We start from the raw sequence: 19,382 nt of genomic DNA on the forward strand, positions 1-19,382 counted from the left end.
CAGAAAATAAGAATAGAAGCAGTTGAAGAAAATAAGGTTTGGGCTAAAAATAGCATCATAAACCCAAAATGGGCTTAGGAGAGAAGGTTAGTTTGAGCCAAGCCCAAATTTATGTGCTTGACTTCGGTCTCAGTCAAGGCTAAGGCTGATGTCGACCCTAACAAATAACTAATTGGACACATTCCATGTATGCTCCAATCCAATATAACATTTTGTGTCCAAAATATAGCCTAATGAAGATGGTCAATCTCAACCAAGCCAAACATGAAATCAGGCACACCCCTTGGCTCCGTAGATTATCTGATAACCTGTAGAAATACAAGTTATTGTAATTTTTTATTTAGAATAATTAGGAAAATTCAGAGAAAAATTAATTAACTTGAAATGAAATTCATGTAAATAAATAAGTCTTGCATTCATACGTTTACAAAACTCTTTATTTTGAAAATTATAAAATCTGACATTTTATAACACAGTATTTTGATGAAAAAGAAGCAAATTTTGGCTAAGGAAACAAAAGTTGCAGTCGTGGACGTATAAAGAGATCAGATCAACTTCAATCTTGCATGCAAAGAACCATGCATTGAGCAGAAACATGAAGAGAAGAAAACGAAAAACGCATGAGCAGTGGACGTCACATCAAAGTGCAAGTTGGTAGCTGATTTGAGACAGACACGCCATAACCAATGAATTTATGATGAGTATTCAATGCAATAGGGCATGAAATTAGATGCAAGGTGTCAACTCATCATTAGGAAAAGGCTAAGAAGCTTCCTTTTGATGCCTATAATTAGCCAATTTAAGCTAAGTGTTAGACTTTCTACCAAGAGATTGGATGAAATTCTACCTAACTTCCTCGAGTTTCTCCTTAAAGAATTCTAAGTGATAGCTCAATCTTCTTCTCTGAAAAGCAAAAGAGCACCATATACTTCTATTGCAACCACCTTGAAGCAGCCTCCATCAAAGCCAAATGGAGCAAGACATTGCAACTGACGACTTGACATCTCTATTTCTGAACTTTACTCCATTTTCTTGTTATTTTCAATTTGTATTCATACTTTGAGATTGAGAAACTCATTACTTCTTAATATGAATATGATTTCCATTATCTCTCATATCCATGCTTTTTTCTTCTCTCCATCATGAACAACTAAATTTCTAATGAGTTGAAAAGATTAAAACTGACATCTTCACGAGTTTTGAATAAATTAAAGTTCATCTTGCTTAATGTATGCTCAATCCATTGCTAGAATCTATATAACAAATTGATTTAAGTAGAAATAATCAACTGCTTGAGAAAGTAAGGTATCATGGACTTTATTAAACAAGGAAAGAAGTAGCTTTAGAGATAAAGTTAACTTTTTGTCTAAAATTAACTTGAGCATGCATCTTAGAGACAAGACAAATGTGACATGAAACACCAAGAGGTGAATTCTTCATTTTATGAGTTAATGACATGAACATATTGTTAGCTTTAGGGCTTCAATCAAACCAAGTATTTTGATGATAACAAACTCAGATTTTTTTTACAACATTTTCAGTATTTCAGAGTTACTATCTTGTAGAGCTTGAAAATATGATTCCAACGCAATTTGAATCGCTCAAATCGGAGTTCAAACGAGAAAGTTATAAGCAAAAGAAGATTGGAAAGAAAATCCAATGTGGTAGTGACACGTGGCACCTTGCTAACGTGGCATTCGACGTGGCGGCTGACGTGGCACACAAAACGGTCAATATAGATGGCATGGCAGATGACATGGCGACCGTTGACGAATGAGATAATGACAAGTGGCGGTCACCCCAGCTTCACGCATGGACGCGCGCGTGCACCGCACGTGCCTGCAGTTTCTTCACAGAATGCAGCGCGTGACGCTCAATCTCCTCTCCTATGCTCGTGGTGCCTATATCATCCGGCTATTTTTTATTTTTATTTCCTTTCTGATCCAATTTTCTCCAAATTCTCACCAAATTTCAGCCTTTTCAAATTTGATTTCCTTCCTAAATTGTCATCCTTCAAATCTTTTTTATTCTCTAAATCTCAATAATTCCAATCTTTCAAAATTTCTCTCTTAATTACAAATCCTTTTCTTTTCTATTTTTATTCAATCGCCACCCTTCATTTGCAATCATATCCAATGACCAAAATTTATCCCTCTCGCCTATAAATTTAACTTGATTTTACTCTTCATTGATACACCAAAAAAGCTATCAAGTCTTAAGCTCTCAATTCTCTCTACTCTCAAATTCTTGTCCTCCTAGAGTTATTTTTGTGTTTTTTTTTTCTGAGTCCTCAACTTGTGTATTTAGCCTTCAAGAGGTAATATTGTGAGGTTTTCTTTTAATTTTTAGGAATTATATTAAGGTGTGGGTACACCTTGGTTGTGAGAAAAAGAAATTGGTTTGATCCTGAACTAGTAAAAAGGATCTTGGGTTTCTCTTTAGTCTAAGAAAAAGAGGGTCGTGTGTCGATTTGGTCTTCACCTGCAAGAGGATCACTTAGTGAAATACCCAAGAAGGAGTCTTGGAGAGTGGAGTAGGCAATTTGCCGAACCACTATAATTCCCGGTGTTTTCTTTCCTCTCTCTTTTATTTCTGGTTTTCAATTTTTTGCTTCTTGTCTTAGTTATTTTTTAATCTTTCCTAATTGCATGATTTAATTTTTAGTGTGTTATTTAAATTTATCCTTGATTAAATTGTCTTTAAATTTGAAGTTATCATAGCTTGCATGATTTAAGTTTTGTCTTGCATAAATTTTCTTTAATCAAATTAGTGGGTTAACTTTATTGAGCATTGTTTGAAGATAAATTATTTAAAAATTAGTAGTCAATCCTATTCACCCTCTCCCCCCCCCTCCTAGTGTTGCCTTTAGATCCTACAATTGGTATCAGAGTGGGTAGCTCGGTTTTCTTATTTAAAAAAGGTTTTGTATTTTTTTTCTTGATTTTACATTCTGTTTTTTTAATCTTATTAAATTGAATTTTTCTAATTTTTGCAAAAAGTTTGAAAAATTGAGTTTTAAAAGCCGTTTTCATTAGAAATTTTTTTCTTAAAAATTGGTTATTAAAACCTTATTTTTTTCTCTACTTCTTAATCTTTGAAATCTTTTTGATTAAAATCTAAATTTTGGAAAAGTATTTCTCTTTACAAAAATCTTAAAAAAAAAAATTATTATATTCTCTTCCTTTTTCGAAAAACTTAATTGTTCGAGCTTATGGCAACTACTGGAATAAATGAGTATGGTGAAGGTCAATCTACCACTAGGCCACCTTTGTTTGATGGAAATAATTATGCATGGTGGAAAACTAGGATGAGAATTTATTTGATTTCTATTGACTATAATCTATGGGAAATTGTTTCTAATGGTCCTTTAATTCCTACTAAGATAGTTGATAATAAAGATATTCCTAAGGAAGAAAAAGAGTTTAATGATGAAGATAAAAAGAAGTTTTCTATTAATACTAAAGTCATGAACTGTCTGTTTTGTGCTTTATGTCCTGATGAGTTTAATCGAGTCTCTGCATGTAATTCTGCTAAAGAAATTTGGGATATGCTTGAAGTAACTCATGAAGAAACTAATCAAGTTAAAGAGTCAAAGATTAGCATGTTAGTTCATAATTATGAATTATTGTTTAAAATGGATGCAAATGAAACTATATCTGAAATGTTTACTAGGTTCACGAATATTGTTAATGCTTTGAAGGGATTAGGAAAATCTTATACCACCTCTGAAAATGTGAGAAAAATTCTTAGATCATTGCCTAAGAGTTGGGAAGCTAAGGTGACGGCGATCCAAGAAGCAAAAGACCTCTCAAAACTTCCACTGGAGGAGCTCGTTGGATCTCTCATGACACATGAGATAATCATGAAGGCCAATGTGGAAGAAGATGTCAAAAAGAAGAAGAGCCTAGCATTAAAGTCCACTCAAGTTCAAGAGGACTCTGAAATTGAAGCTGAACTAAATGATGAGGAGTTCGCTTACTTGACCAAGAAGTTCAAAAAGCATTTTAGGAAAAGGAACTTCTCAAAGAAAGTCAACAATCAAGAAGGCAAAGGAGAAAAGAGCAACAGAGATACAATCATCTGTTATGAATGCAAAAAGCCCGGACACGTGAAGTGGGACTGTCCTCAAAGAAAAGCCATTTCAAAGAAGAGCAAGAAGGCCATGAAAGCTACTTGGGACGAAAGCGATGAAAGCGAATCTGAAAGCGAGGAAGAAGTAACAAATCTGTGCGTTATGGCTTTTGGAGACGACGACGACGACGATGATGAGGTAAGTCCTGAAAACCTTACTTTTGATGAGCTCATTGATGCATATAATGAAGTTAAAATTGAATTCGAAAAACTAGGTTGCAAATATATGTCTCTTAGGAAGAAAAATGCTAAATTAGCCTTGAAAATAATAATTTATTAATTGAGCTAGATAATCTAAAAGAGAAAAATGAGACATTAGGAAAAGATCTAGATTTATCTAAATCAAATTTGCATGCTTTAAAAGAAGAGTATAAATTATTAGAAAATAAAAATGAAGATATTTCAGTTACTCTTTTAAAATTTACAAATGGGAAAAAGAATTTAGATATCATGATGGGTAAGCAATAATGCATATTTGATAAAAGTGGCTTAGGTTATAAATCTCACCAAAAACAAAAGAAATTTACAAACTACTTTGTCAAAGAAGGTCCTATTATTTGTCATGCATGTGGAAAACATGGTCATAAAGCTTATGCATGCAATTTAAGAAAAATCAATATTATGAATGAAAAGAGATGGATTCCTAAATTTTTGTTAGCTAACCCCCAAGGACCCAAACAAATTTGGGTACCTAAGGTTACATCTTGAGAATTAATTCTCTCAGGTATGTTTGAGATCCGTAAAGAATAAGTGGTACTTGGACAGTGGATGTTCAAAACATATGACTTGAGACCACACAAAATTCACATACCTAGAAAAGAAAGATGGAGGATACGTTACCTTCGGTGACAATAAAAAGGGTAAGATTGTTGGCAAAGGTAATATTAGTAATGGTTCGAATTTTCTTATTGAAAATGTTTTGTTGGTTGATGGTTTAAAGCATGATTTACTAAGTATTAGTCAATTATGTGATAAAGGATATAGAGTAATTTTTTGTGATAAAAATTGTACAATAGAAAATGCATGTGATGGAAAAGTTCTGTTTGTAGGAAATAGAGATAAAAATGTTTATACTATTGATCTATTAGAATGTCCTATAGTAGAAAATAAATGTTTATCTGCATTGCATGATGATTCGTGGTTATGGCACAGAAGGTTAGGTCATGCTAGCATGCATTTAATTTCAAATATTTCTAAGAAATCCCTTGTTAGAGGTTTTCCAAAATTAAACTTTGAAAAAGATAGAGTTTGTGATGCTTGTCAAATGGGTAAACAAACTAAGTCTTCTTTCAAACCAAAGAAAATGGTTTCTACTTCTAGACCTTTGCAACTGTTACATATGGACCTTTTCGACCTACTAGAGTTGTAAGTCTAAGTGGAAAACATTATGTTGATGATTTTTCGAGATTTACTTGGGTTTTATTTTTATCTCATAAGGATGAAGCTTTAAAATGTTTTATTAGCTTTTAAAAAAGAATTCAAAATGAAAAAGGTTTTATGATTTCGAAAATTAGAAGTGATCATGGAGGAGAATTTGAAAATGCTTCTTTTGAAAATTTTTGTGAAGAAAATGGAATTTCTCATGATTTTTCCTCTCCAAAAATATCTCAACAAAATGGTGTTGTAGAAAGAAAAAATCGATCTTTACAAGAATTAGCTACCTCCATGCTTAATGAATATGATTTACCAAAATCTTTTTGGGCTGAAGCTGTTAATACTGCATCTTATGTAATGAATCGTGTTTTAATAAGACCTGTTTTAGATAAAACTCCTTATGAGCTTTTTAATAATAAAACTCCAAATATTAGCTAGTTCAAAGTCTTTGGTTGCAAATGTTTTATTTTGAAAGACAAAGGGAAACTTGAAAAGTTTGAGTCAAAAACGGACATTGGCATATTCTTAGGATATTCTACATGTAGTAAAGCATATAGAGTTTTTAATAAAAGAACTCATGTACTTGAAGAGTCAATGAATGTTGTTTTTGATGAAACGTATGTTGCCACTAATAAAGTTTCTGCTAGTGATGAATTAGAAATACCTGTTGAAGATCTTAGTATTAAAGATAGGGAAGCAGTATCAAATGAATCTCAGAAAGAGCCAGAAAAATTCCTCCCTCAGGATTGGAGATTCTCCACTTACCATCCTCAGGAGTTAATAATAGGTGATGTATCTCAAGAGAATTTTCTAAGTGTATGCATAGTGAGTTTGAAATGAACATGATTGGAGAACTTAAATTCTTCTTTGGGCTTCAAATTAAACAACTTGAAGATGGAATCTTCATAAATCAAGAGAAGTACACAAGGGATCTACTCAAAAGGTTTAAGTTTGATAATGCAAAAGTAGTAAAGACCCCGATGAGTACCACTACAAAGCTTGATAAGGATGAAAAAGGTAAAAACGTAAATATTAAAACTTATAGAGGTATGATCGGATCCTTGCTTTACTTAACTGCGAGTAGGCCTGATATTATGTTTAGTGTATGCATGTGTGCTAGATTTCAATCATGTCCTAAAGAATCGCACTTGCATGCTGTAAAAAGAATTTTTAAATATTTGCTTGGTACCGTTGATTTAGGCTTATGGTATCCTAAAAATGCATCTTTAGATTTGATTGCATATTCTGATGCTGATTTTGCTGGTAGTCTAACTGATAGAAAAAGTACTAGTGGAACATGTCATTTTCTAGGTAGTTTTTTAGTATCTTGGTATAGTAAAAAGCAAAATTCTGTTGCATTATCTACCACTGAGGCTGAATATATTGCTGTTGCTAGTTATTGTTCTCAAGTTTTATGGATGAAACAAACGTTGAGTGATTTTGGTTTAAATTTTGAACAAGTACCAATCTTTTGTGATAATACTAGTTCAATTAATTTAACTAAAAATCCCATTCAACATTCTAGAACAAAGCATATAGATATTAGACACATTTTCTTCGAGAGCATGTGCAAAATAAGAATATTGTCATTAATTATGTTAATACTGAGAACCAGGTAGCAGATATTCTGACAAAGGCATTAAATGAAGAAGCCTTTTGTAAAAATAAACTTGCACTTGGTATTATTAGAATTGCCTAATTATGTTTGATAGGGGGAGCAGTATTCATATTTCTATGAATTTATGTATTATAATTTATTGAGGGGGGGCATTATTTGTATGATTAAGGGGGGAGAAAAATCACTTGTATATCTTTTTGTTGGTAACAAAAGGGGGAGAAGTATTTTTGGTATTATGGTGTTTATCATCATAAAAAATGGGGAGATTGTTAGCTTTAGGGCTTCAATCAAACAAAGTATTTTGATGATAACAAACTCAGATTTTTTGTACTAACATTTCAGAGTCACTATCTTGTAGAGCTCGGAAAGACGATTCCAACGCAATTTGAATCGCTCAAATCGGAGTTCAAACGAGAAAGTTATAAGCAAAAGAAGATTGGAGAGGAAATCCAACGTGACAGTGACATGTGGCACCTTGCTAACGTGGCATCCAACGTGGCGGCTGATGTGGCACACAAAATGGTCAATATAGCTGATGTGGCAGATGACATGGCACTCAACCCAATCACTTTTTACTGACGTGGTGATGACGTGGCAACCGTGGACGAATGAGATAATGACGAGTGGTGGTCACCCAGCTTTACGCACGGACACGCGTGTGTGCCGCACGTGCCTGCAGTTTCTTCACAGAATGCGGCGTGTGATGCTCAATCTCCTCTCCTGTGCCCGTGGTGCTCATATCATCCGACTATTTTTTATTTTCATTTTTATTTTCTTATTTTCCTTTAATTTCCTAATCCAATTTTCTCCAAATTCTCACCAAATTTCAACCTTTTCAAATTTGATTTCCTTCCTAAATTGTCATTCTTCAAATCCTTTTTATTCTCTAAATCTCAATCATTCCAATCTTTAAAAATTCCTCTCTTAATTACAAATTCTTTCCTTTTCTATTTTTATTCAATCGCCACCCTTCATTTGCAATCATATCCAATGACCAAAATTTATCCCCCTCGCCTATAAATTTAACTTGATTTTACTCTTCATTGACACACCAAAAAAACTATAAGTCTTAAGCTCTCAATTCTATCTACTCTCAAATTCTTGTCCTCCTTGCTCTTAAATTGGCCTAGAGTTATTTTTGTGTTTTTTTTCTGAGTGCTCAACTTGTGTATTTAGCCTTCAAGAGGTAATATTGTGAGGTTTTCTTTTAATTTTTGGGAATTGTATTAAGGTGTGGGTACACCTTGGGTTGTGAGAAAAAGAAATTGGTTTAATCCTGAACTAGTAAAAAGGATCTTGGGTTTCTCTTTGGCCTAAGAAAAAGAGGGTCGTGTGTCGGTTTGGTCCTCGCTTGCAAGAGGATCACTTAGTGAAATACCAAGAAGGAGTCTTGGAGAGTGGAGTAGGCAATTTGCCGAACTACTATAATTCCCGGTGTTTTCTCTTCCTCTCTCTCTTTTATTTCTGGTTTTCAATTTTTTGCTTCTTGTCTTAGTTATTTTTTAATCTTTCCTAATTGCATGATTTAATTTTTAGTGTGTTATTTAAATTTATCCTTGATTAAAATGTCTTTAAATTTGAAGTTATCATAGCTTGCATGATTTAAGTTTTGTCTTGCATAAATTTTCTTTAATCAAATTAGTGGGTTAACTTTATTGAGCATTGTTTGAAGATAAAATTATTTTTTAAAAATTGGTAGTCAACCCTATTCACCCCGCTTTAGTGTTGCCTTTAGATCCTACACATATAACTTATGCATTACTTAGGAGAATGTTAGTGAACTTTCTCAACCTTACTTTATCCCTTTCTTTTCCTTCATTTCAACGCACACTGCTTTAATTATGATTGCATTTGTCATCATCACAATCTATTCTATCATTCGTACGCATCATATTCCACTTTCACTTTCACCATTCACCATCTTCCATTTTCACCATCATTTGTAATTAAGTCATCATTTTAGTTGTACAGAAACCCACTCAATGCATTCTTTAATATTCATTGTGTTAAGATCATTCATTCAGTTCAAATATATTTTAGTCTAAGTCCTTGCGTTCAACCCTAGACTTACCAGGAAACTCTTTTTAAACTTACACTTGAGTTTAAATAAGGAAAACTTGCACTCATTTAGATAATTCAACTCATTAATTTCACACAAGCACGAAATTATCTAATTATCCTTAGGCAACCCCAAAATCTTAGGGAACATCCTAAGTCAATTTTCTCTATAAATACATCATTTTAACTTCATGTGAGGTAACTTAGTCCTACTCTCGAACTCTCTAGCTTCCACATTCTTTCTCTTTGTCTTAATCATCAGAGTATGCAGGGCAAGCACTACAATGATATGCAAATTTTCTCTTTTGTAGGCCACATTCTTCTCATCTTCAAACAAATTTACTGTTGGTGTCACGGGAAGTTCAGGTGCCTTTCTCTTGTCCAAAATTTGGCATCAACAATATCATTTATTACACAAAAGCCAATCGTTATATTTTAACAAGTTCGATAAAAATCTAATTCAAACTAATAAATAAGAAATAATGTTAAAAGTTATTAAGAAAAGACAAGACTAAATTTAAACATTTAAAAATGCAAAAAAAAAAAAAAAAAAAAACTAAATTGAAATGAGATAAACACCGTAGAGACTAAAATTGTATTTTAAAAAATTAAAAAAGAAACAAGCTATTTAAAATGGTCTAATCATTTAAAAATAGAAATAATAATAATAAATTGAAATGACATTCAAAATGTAGAGATTAAGATTGTATTTTAAAAAATTAAAAAAGAAACAAGCTATTTAAAATGGTCTATTTTAAATTATGTAACAGAAAATTAGTGTTCCTTTTTTCTTTTTAAGAACACGAATAAAATTAGATTTAGATTTTGACTACATAATTATTTTTAAATTAATTAACGTCAATTTCTAAAATTTAATATTCAATTATTTAAAAAAATAAAAGTTAAAAATGTAAATATTAAAACATAATAGAACGAATTGAAGGCACCATCAGCCTTCAGAGTTCACACAAGGCGGGAGGCAATTATATCAAAAGAACTTCACTTTCCTTGGAGCATTCCATTGGAAGGCACCACCAAACTCTGACAATGGAAACCGAAGACGAAGGGTTCGAAGATTGGGACGCTGATTTCTTGGACCAACTCATCCAAGTCGAAGAGCTTGCTATCTCCTCCACCGCCAACAATCACATTCCCATTCCGATTTCGATTCCGAGTTCTTCTTCTACCTACTTCCCCCTGCCGCCGCCGCAACCGGAACCGGAACCGCAACCGCAACATTTGGTGGAAGTGTTTCATGACCGTCCCATTTCTTATTCGCCTCCTCGAGAACTCTCTCAGCGGGCCACAGGTTTACGTTCTCACGCCATTCGCTTGCCCAATGGCTTCGGCGAATACGGTCCTTCTTCCTCCGCGCTTGCTCCGTGCTTGCATCGCCCCGATGCTGCAAAAGAACTTGAAATTTATGATTTGAAGGTTAGTGAATGTATTCGAGACTACTAGCATCATGTTTCTTATGCTAATTTATTGTGGCATGGTCTTTTAAGGGAGTGCTTAAAGTTAAAGCTAGGTTTCGAATCGTCTGAGTTGCATTTTCTTTGTTCGTTGCTACTCTAAATATCTGCAAAACTGCGGCGTCTTATTCTACTAGAATCAAGGTGACATAGAGAATGGTGTGAGAGTAAAGGAGACGTACTTGGATTAGTTTAACGGATCTCCCTGTGTTTCGAGTCTTCTTAGTTAGTGCTTATCCGCGCCAATTTTTTTGTTACTGCTTTAGAGCATTGCATTTTGATCAGTTTATCCTTTTCAGTTTCGCATTCTTTCCTCAATCAAACGCGATAGTTCTTGCGCGGAATTATTTAAGATTTTCTCATAATAAGGATATTTCTCTCTGTGGATCGTATTCTCGTTTAAGTTCTTTTGGTTGACGCAAACTTTAGACATTTTAATATCACGTGGCCTTGTTTCTGCAAAGAATATTTGAAATATATTTTGTTTTTATCTTTTATTCTTGTGGTGATCAGAGATGTCCATTTCTAATGTTGGTAATAATAAGCCTTAAGTTTGATTGAGGTATTCGTATAATTGTGTGCATAATGAGAAGAGGGAGTTTTTGAAATTTATCGCAAGTTTTGATGGTTTGTGGTGATTGGTGACAGAGGGAGCTAGGGCGCGTCTCAAAGCAACTTAAGGACTTGGTATGTTCATTTTTTATTTAGCTTTTGTTATTATATTTTGTTTTCAATTGTACTATGCAATAATAAAATGATCATTTCTCGTTGTCTTTTTACTTCTCTAAGCAAGAAAGACTGCATGAAATTTTTTCCCTCCATTTTTTATGAGCAAAAAATTAATAATCGATATTTTTAGCCAGCCGTAGGTTACCTTGCCACCTAGACCCCCTAAAACTGATTCTAAAATTAAGCAAATAAATTATCTTAGAAGACTAGCTGTTTCATTTGTGATTTTATCTCGGCATTTCAAACAAATAGAGGAAACATTTGATCATTGATGGACTGGTTGCCGTTTGCATGATTTTCTTCTGAATAGATTGTTTACTTCCTTGATTTGGAGATTAATATCATATAATCTTGATGAAACTCTGTTTATTAAGTAGTTTAAGTGCCAATTATTCCGTTTGTAACAATGATATGTATTTAGAAATTTAGGTTTTTATCTAATTAAAAGAACTTGTGAATGCTTTCAGGAACAAGAGTGTGTTGAACTCAGGAAGAAAAGAGACAAAAATGAGGAGCAACTTAAAGTTGTCTCTTCCAATAAGGATGAGCAATATATTGGACGTTGTGTTTCAGAAAGTACAGATTTGTGAGTAAAATTGTCAATTTTGGAAAATGTTACAGTTTTGGGCTGCAGTGGCTTGTAGTCACTATTTTGTTAGACAACCCAACGGTTCAAATATCAAAGTTTACCAACATTACCATTAAGTATAGAACGATTTTAAATAAGCTCCTACCCTCTTTTGTAAAACATCATGAAAATTGGTTTCTTAAATCTACTCGCATAAATGAAGCATCACACCTAGAACAAAAATCTTGGGTACTGTATCAATGATTCAACTATATATGAGGTGGCTATGATACACTAATATACGTGTTCCTTCTCTGATTATATTATAGAATACTAGTTGTGCCTGGTTGCATTTACTTCTTCTGGAAAGGGTTACCCGGCTTTTGCTTTTTCTTCGGTGACTCTCTTGCTTGGGTAACCCTTGGTCTTAATTGTACCTTGTTGTTCATTCAGTCCTGGAATGAATTATAGTTTCTTAAGTGCATTTATCTTCTGAAGTTTATAGCCAATTCTTATTTTACATCATCAATTAAATCAGGAGAGTGGCAGGGAAAGATGGTGGACGTACTGGCATGAAGAGTGAAGATATTGCTGGTGACCTTGGTGGCCCTCACACTGGTAGTTATAAGGATGAGCTAAATATCATTGACTCATATATTTTATGGTACATACTAACTAAATTTTTTTATTATTTTACTATTTTTGCATCCACAAGTTACTTCTAGGAGGAAAGCCAATGAACAGGTAGGAAAAGCCCATAGTTCTGTTGGAGAGAGAGCCAACGATGATTTACCTGCTTTTGACAAGCTCTCAAAGAAGTTGCAAGTCTTCTGGGTCCCTGAAAGTGACTCTAAGATAGGACAAAATTTGGTTTCAGAATTGCTTTTATCATGTGAAACAGATTTTCGTGTGCTTTTTCACAGCATTAGCACGGAGTTATCCCCTAAATTTTCTGTGGATTTCTTGGGTGGTGATAATTCTTCTGATATAGTGCAGTTTCTTCGGTGTCCAGAAGCTAAAAAAGTATCTAACCTCTACACCACCTTGACTAAGGTATCTTACAGAATTTATCACTACTCCATAGAATGTTATAACATAGCTACTGCTGACATAAAGAAGATGCAAACTTTTTCTTTATTAAATATGGTAAGTGATCTTTTTGCCACCAAGTTGATAGAAATGTTATTGGGAAATAATCAGCAATTAGTTAAGGAGTTTGTTGTAGAAGTTTGGTTATAAATACAATGAGTAGGGAAGGAGCCAGGAGGAAGGTAGACAATATTTGGTGAAATATATTAGGGTTTGAGAGTATTCTCAAGATTGGGAGGGTCTAAGTACCTCAAACACTTTGTTTATCTTGTAATTATCTTATCTTTTATAGCTTAATTCAGGTTCTATCACAAGTTTTTGTGGTTAATCCAGAATTGAATTGTTATCATGTTACTGAGGGTAATATGCCCAAAGTAGGTATTATTGTTTACAAGCTTTCAATATGGGGGGTCACGAGGACTGGGAGAACTGGCAGAACAATGTCATTTTGTAGTACAATTCAAAGAGAATTGCTATAATCCTAAAATGACAGATAAATATTTAATACGTGAAGGATAACTTTGATGTTTTTGGACTATTAAATTTCATAATCACCATTACGCATTGCATAAATTTCAACTATATTTTTGAAACCAAGTTTAATCATATCTGGATTTTAGGACTGTGATAATTAGTACATGGACAATTGTGAAACTGTCTTCAAAAAGTGTTGACATGTTGAACCAATTTGCTAGCTTGGACATACAGATGCAAATCCATGTCAAAGAAGGAGTTTTAGGGTGCTTCAGTTGTGTACGGGATATGCTTAGAGGACATTAGAACTACTATTTAGAATAAGCTTTTGAGAAATGGAAGTGCCTCTTTCTTCATTTTCCTAATTGACTTGTTTTTTGCTATAATTTTTTTTTAGCAATTCATTTCCTAACCTGTTATATTTGTTAGTGTGCTTTTAAGTAGTCATGTTCCTGTTATTTTAATAAGTTTCTATAATTATTTTCCATCTCTTTGTTTCTGGTTGTAGGTAAGTAATGGAATAGTCAAGATGGAGGCGTTGTTTACTCCGTTGCTTGATCTCTGCAATCTTGACAACGTAAGAGTTGAAGTTTTTCTGGTTACACAAAAGAATTAAAATAAGATTAAAGATTTGAATACTTCTAAATCTGCATTAGGACTAGTACTTCTAAGTCTGCATTAGGACTAGTACTTCTAAGTCTGCATTAGGACTAGTACTTCTAAGTCTGCATTAGGACTAGTACGTCTAAATCTGCACTAGGACTAAGAAAATCAGAGTCTGGAGTTCAAAATTTTTTAACATATGTATGTCGACAAAGAACATTTGCACCAATAGAGGAGCCATGACTAGCAGTTAAATCCATGCCCAAGTTAGTTAGGTTGCAGCAATGCTTTTTTCTTTTCTTTTCTTTCTTTTTTTTTTTTCTTTTTTTATTTGTCCTCTCTCTCTCTCCCCGTCTCCCTCCCTCTATCCTTCACAATAAACAAACATCATTAATCAAGGAAATTACTTGAGGGGGAAAGAGCAACCGATAGTTAAGAGATAACTAGGAAGTTGCAAAAAAACTCTTTCAACTGGCAAAAATAGAAGCAAGGCTATATTATAGAATTAAGGAAAAGATTTACACATAAAACATGTAACAAAAACCACGTTTTCCTTTGAAAGCACATCTACTTTTTATTATATTCAACTGAAATAATGCAAGAAAATTAACTTATAATTGAGCAAGTTCAGTCACCATTAGTAACTTCTGTATTCATAGCACATTTGGGATGATTTCTTCTTAGTCCAGGCCCCAGGTAAGATTATTGACGATTATGATTAATAAGATTGTAGCCTATACAAGGCTGGAATTTCTTGTGGTTTACTTTCCTGTTTAAAAAATGAGTTCCTTTATTTTTGGATGCAGGTTGCGATAGTTCATAGATCTCTGCATATATTGCATATGTTTCTGAAACGCCTCTTGTGGTTGGAGAGGAAATCAGAAAGAAGGTATAGTGCACTCTACTTTGCAACAAGTGTATATTTTAACTCCCTAGAACAATGTGACTAATGTGGGGGTAGAAATTTTCCAGCTCTTTTCCAAATTGGTAGCCAATTAGAAGTTAATATTTTGACTTGATTCTACAACCAACGAGGTTCCTTGCTGATTGATTATTTAGAAAAAGTCGACAGAAATTTATGAAGCAGAAGTATTGTCCATACTACTGCTACATAGATGTTTTTATGTATTTATTTATTTTTTGAATGAGAAACAATTTAATTGATTGATGAAATAGAGGAGAAACAACACTCCAAACATCTGATAAATTACAATAAACCTCTCCAATTGGAGATTAAATGAGATGGGCTGTAATGAGCAAAAGGGTCCATACTCCATAGATGTTAGGCAAGTAATTCTATGCAACGACGTTTTTGTGGTTGAGATGGGAGTTTGGCTGTACTATCAATGAAGCTTCTGAAATTAATTTATATTTCTTGCACTTCTTAACTCCATGTTAATTCTTTTAGTATTTAGTTGGATTGAGGTCTATTATGACTCGTATATATTTGTTGGTGGCATATATCAACGCATTGCATGTCTATATGTGGTTTTATTATTTACAATTGTTACTCTTCTGATTTCTTTATTATCATTCAGGATAAAATATTTTGAGTGATGCTGTATTGTTTAGTGGTCAAGAACTTCCATGTCTTCGATTCTTATGAACTCTGATTTGATCTTTCCAGTGCAATCTGCTCAGGGAAACAGTCATGATTGGGGGACTTGGCTCTAGGAACAATGCTGTGGATTCTCATGGATCACAGAGTGCAGAAGGTGAGGAATTTGCTTTGGCGAACATGGACAAGACATCTCATGGCAGCTGTGCCCCAGCTGGCACTAGACTCCCTGGTGCTGCATTGCTGTGCAAGAACAGAAACTTGAATAAGAATATAAATTTAGTTCCTCAAATAAACTGGGTAGCTTTCTTTGAGGTGATGCATCAGGTTGCTAAGAGACATAGTGCAAAATGTGTGAGAATTGAGGCAGTTTCAGTCATGAATTTGATTCTGATGAGAAATAATACTTATCTGGAGAAGGAGAAGTAAGTTTGTGGTTTTTCTACTCTATATTTCAATATTTTAAATCAGAAACAACTCACATAATTGCTACAGATTTGGCCAGGCACTTCTATTTGATAGTGTAGTGGAGTTTATCAGGAAGGAATCCGGTTCAGCCATACAAAAGCATGGCGTGCGTCTTCTATTCTTGATACTAAACTGTAAGGCTTAATAATTTCAGTTCATTGCCCTAAAAGATTATTTTGGAACTTTGCAAGCTTATGACAATTCTGCTTAATAATTATTTGAGCTTTAAATTAGTAGGAAAAGCTATTCTCCTTTTCGTTCTCCTGAACTTTGAATTTCAAAGTATATTGTATTCAAACTTTGAATTTCGGATGAAATTTTCATTTAGTTTTCAGGTTATTGGTTCCTTTAGTCTTCCCTTGACTTCCCTAAGTGGTCAAAAGGGAAGATAGACTATAGTAGCTATAGAAAGATGTATATTTGCACCAAGTCATGGTAAGAAAGATAATGCATTCGATAAATCTATTAAAAGCACTTCCTTTTTCGTTGAAGAGAGTTGTTCTGTCATTCCATCCAAATGCTCCACAAAGAGGCCCTAATAAGGTGCATCCACATGGTTCGATTGCCATCAGTGAAGGGGTGGCCAGGGAAGGTGTATGTGAGGAGGGTGATAACCTGAACTTCGGAACTGGATCTGGGGTTTGTTTTGAATCAGTCAATTATATTCACCTTATGGGAGAAACTGTAAATGCTTGCTCTCTGGTTGCAGCTAGTGCCAAAACCCTGGCAACTCAGCATTACAGCTGACTTTAAAAGGCTACTTGTAGCCATATTTGTTCAAACTTTTAATCACAGCTCTTATTGCAGTATTTACCTGAACTCAATTTTCCGTTTATGTCCTTCGACCTTCACTTCCTAATAATGTTTGCTTTAATTCAGGTCCCACATTTTTTGTCGTGTTCTGTTCTGGTTGCAAAGAAGCAGAAGCTACTGATGCTGCAGAAGAAAATGTGAGATGTGCAGGAGGTTTCCAGAAATTCAGAACCATCCTTCATAGTTTGGCAGATTGTCTTACATGTTGTGGAAATGGTATTGAGGTATGCTCTCAATTTTTTATTTGGTGAAAAATTGAAGGATAACTTGATCCTATGATAGATAGTCAATAAACTTGGGATTTGAAATCTAAACATGTAGCATTTTAAAAAGGCCACTGCTACGATTGCTTAGCACTTGCTGTGAAAATAAGGAGCTTGTCAGTAATGGTAATTTATTTGTCTTTGTTTTAAGAGTTCGGTTACTCTTGTCATGAAACTGAGGAGGTTGATGAGAAAATTCTTGTGGGAGAGAGAAAGGAGGCGACCACTGGAATTTTCAATAGGTTGTGGCGGAAAAGATCTTGTTAGACCTTTGTGCGCGGAAGAAATCTCTTTTGTTTAGAGACAGGAGACCCACTCTTGCAAAAGCCAGTCCCTGCAGAGTTGTTCTAACCTATTTTCATTCGATTTTTACCATTCCTAGTTTGTCGTCAAGAGGGTTGATGTTAGGAGAGGTGCACTATTTATAACCATCTGTCGTTAGGGCTAAATAATTTGAATTTGCTATTCTAACAAATTCAAATTGTTGTAAATTTTAAGTTAAATTGCAAATTTGGTCCTTATAGTTTGGAGAAAGTTAGACTTTTTTTTTTTTTTTTTTTTTTTAAGAGACAATTTCATTGATGAATGAAATTACAAAAAGAGAGGGAAAAGAAATCCCGAACCAAAGGAGTTACAAAAGACATCTTCAAAAGAGAATGAAAGCTATAAGAATGGAATAATTTTGATAATTTGCACCAAGAGATAGCAATATGTACAACATGGTCCATAAAAAAGTCATAGTGCTGAGCTCTGTCATTGAAGAGGTGACTATTATGCTCAATTGTTTGGAGAAAGTTAGACTTTAGTCCCTATGGTTTGATAAAATCCTCACTATGCATGAGAATTTTATAAACTATAGAGGCTATTTATGAGGTTTTATCAAACAATAAGGGTTAAATTCTAACTTTTTCTAGATCATAGGGATTAAATTTGTAATTTTCCCTAAATTTTATAATTGATTATTAGTTTTCGTGATGTATGGAACAAAGGTAATTACCATTATATTATTGTGCTTAGCAACCCACGTGTTTGATGTCAAGTAATATACCTTGTTCTTGCAGGAGTTGAAACTTCGAAGAAACACCATCCTTTTGCTCGCGTTTCTAGCATCGTCTGGGAAAGTTGGGTTTGAGATTCTCATAAGCAACAAGCTGTATACAGAATCAAATTTCCTTGCGTTGATTCTTCAAGTTACGGCTTCAGAAGTTGAACAAGAAAAGACAGTTCCGGAGCCAGTGGAAAATCTCGAGGAAAGGTAATTGATGAGTTTCTACGTTAATTGTAGATATTGCAAGATTCCATAATTCCTCAAGTGCTCATATATTTTCTTGGAACGATGTTAACTGTGTTCTGCAAATATCGTTATCCAGGGCGTTGCTGTTGCGGGAAGTGCTTATACTTCTTAATAGACTTGCATCTCATTCATTATACTCGGGGACAGTGTTGCGAGTGTTGACGAACAGTAGAGACATGGCCAGCCTCGCCATTGATGTAACCAACAAGTTGTGCAGAAAAAACAACAGAAATTGGCAGTTTGACAGCAAGAAAAGAAAGATGAGGGAAACTGAAGTTGTTGAGTTAGCCCAGGTATTTAGGAAAAGACTTCTTTCATATTTGGGAAATAACATACTATAAAAAAGCACTTTTCAGATGCTCTCATTTTACCATGCTGAGACTAACTCATTGGTTTGAAAATTTGTCATCCCATTGGCTTATTTGGGAAATTTTGTAGTTTTTAAGCATGTATATTCTTCAGTAAAAAGCAAAGGGAAAAAACAAACAAACAAACAAACAATTTTTTTTTTTGCCATTTTTTCGGATCTCGTATTCTTTTTTGAATCTGTTCCGGTTTGTACGGATGAAGGATAATCCATCTACTTCATTTCAAGTGAGAAATTACTGAGAATGGCTATCGCATGCTTTGAAGGCATTGCTTGCAGCCGGGGTTAATTCTTTTTTTCTTTCTTTTTCTTTTTCTTTTTCTTTTTCTTTTTTTGGAACAAATTAGCCTATAAGATCAAGGCCAATTTTACCAAGGTAATAATGCAAATTCAAGTGAAGAAATGAAGGCACTGTTTTTTTATAACTATTTGATTGATTGATTTATTTTTTTAGATTAATAGTCCATTTGGATTGACTTAAAAATTATATATTAAGTGGTTGC

At 33.9% G+C, this 19,382-nt stretch overlaps 1 protein-coding gene across 1 annotated transcript; it reads left to right on the forward strand.

Annotated features, from left to right (window-relative positions):
- Positions 1-10,123: 10,123 nt before the first annotated feature.
- SUV2 (protein dimerization) lies at positions 10,124-19,168 on the forward strand. The gene is made up of 12 exons (XM_039033048.2): positions 10,124-10,615; positions 11,302-11,340; positions 11,850-11,968; positions 12,489-12,568; positions 12,666-13,003; positions 14,022-14,090; positions 14,923-15,005; positions 15,758-16,099; positions 16,170-16,276; positions 17,022-17,179; positions 18,280-18,473; positions 18,589-19,168. The coding sequence occupies exons 1-12, from the start codon at positions 10,229-10,231 to the stop codon at positions 18,851-18,853; spliced, it is 2,181 nt and encodes a 726-aa protein (XP_038888976.1). The 5' UTR covers positions 10,124-10,228; the 3' UTR covers positions 18,854-19,168.
- Positions 19,169-19,382: the final 214 nt, after the last annotated feature.

The sequence above is a fragment of the Benincasa hispida genome, chromosome 5 (genome assembly GCF_027475165.1).
Source record: "Benincasa hispida cultivar pf3 chromosome 5, pf3_genome.v1.1, whole genome shotgun sequence".
Taxonomy (NCBI): domain Eukaryota; kingdom Viridiplantae; phylum Streptophyta; class Magnoliopsida; order Cucurbitales; family Cucurbitaceae; genus Benincasa; species Benincasa hispida.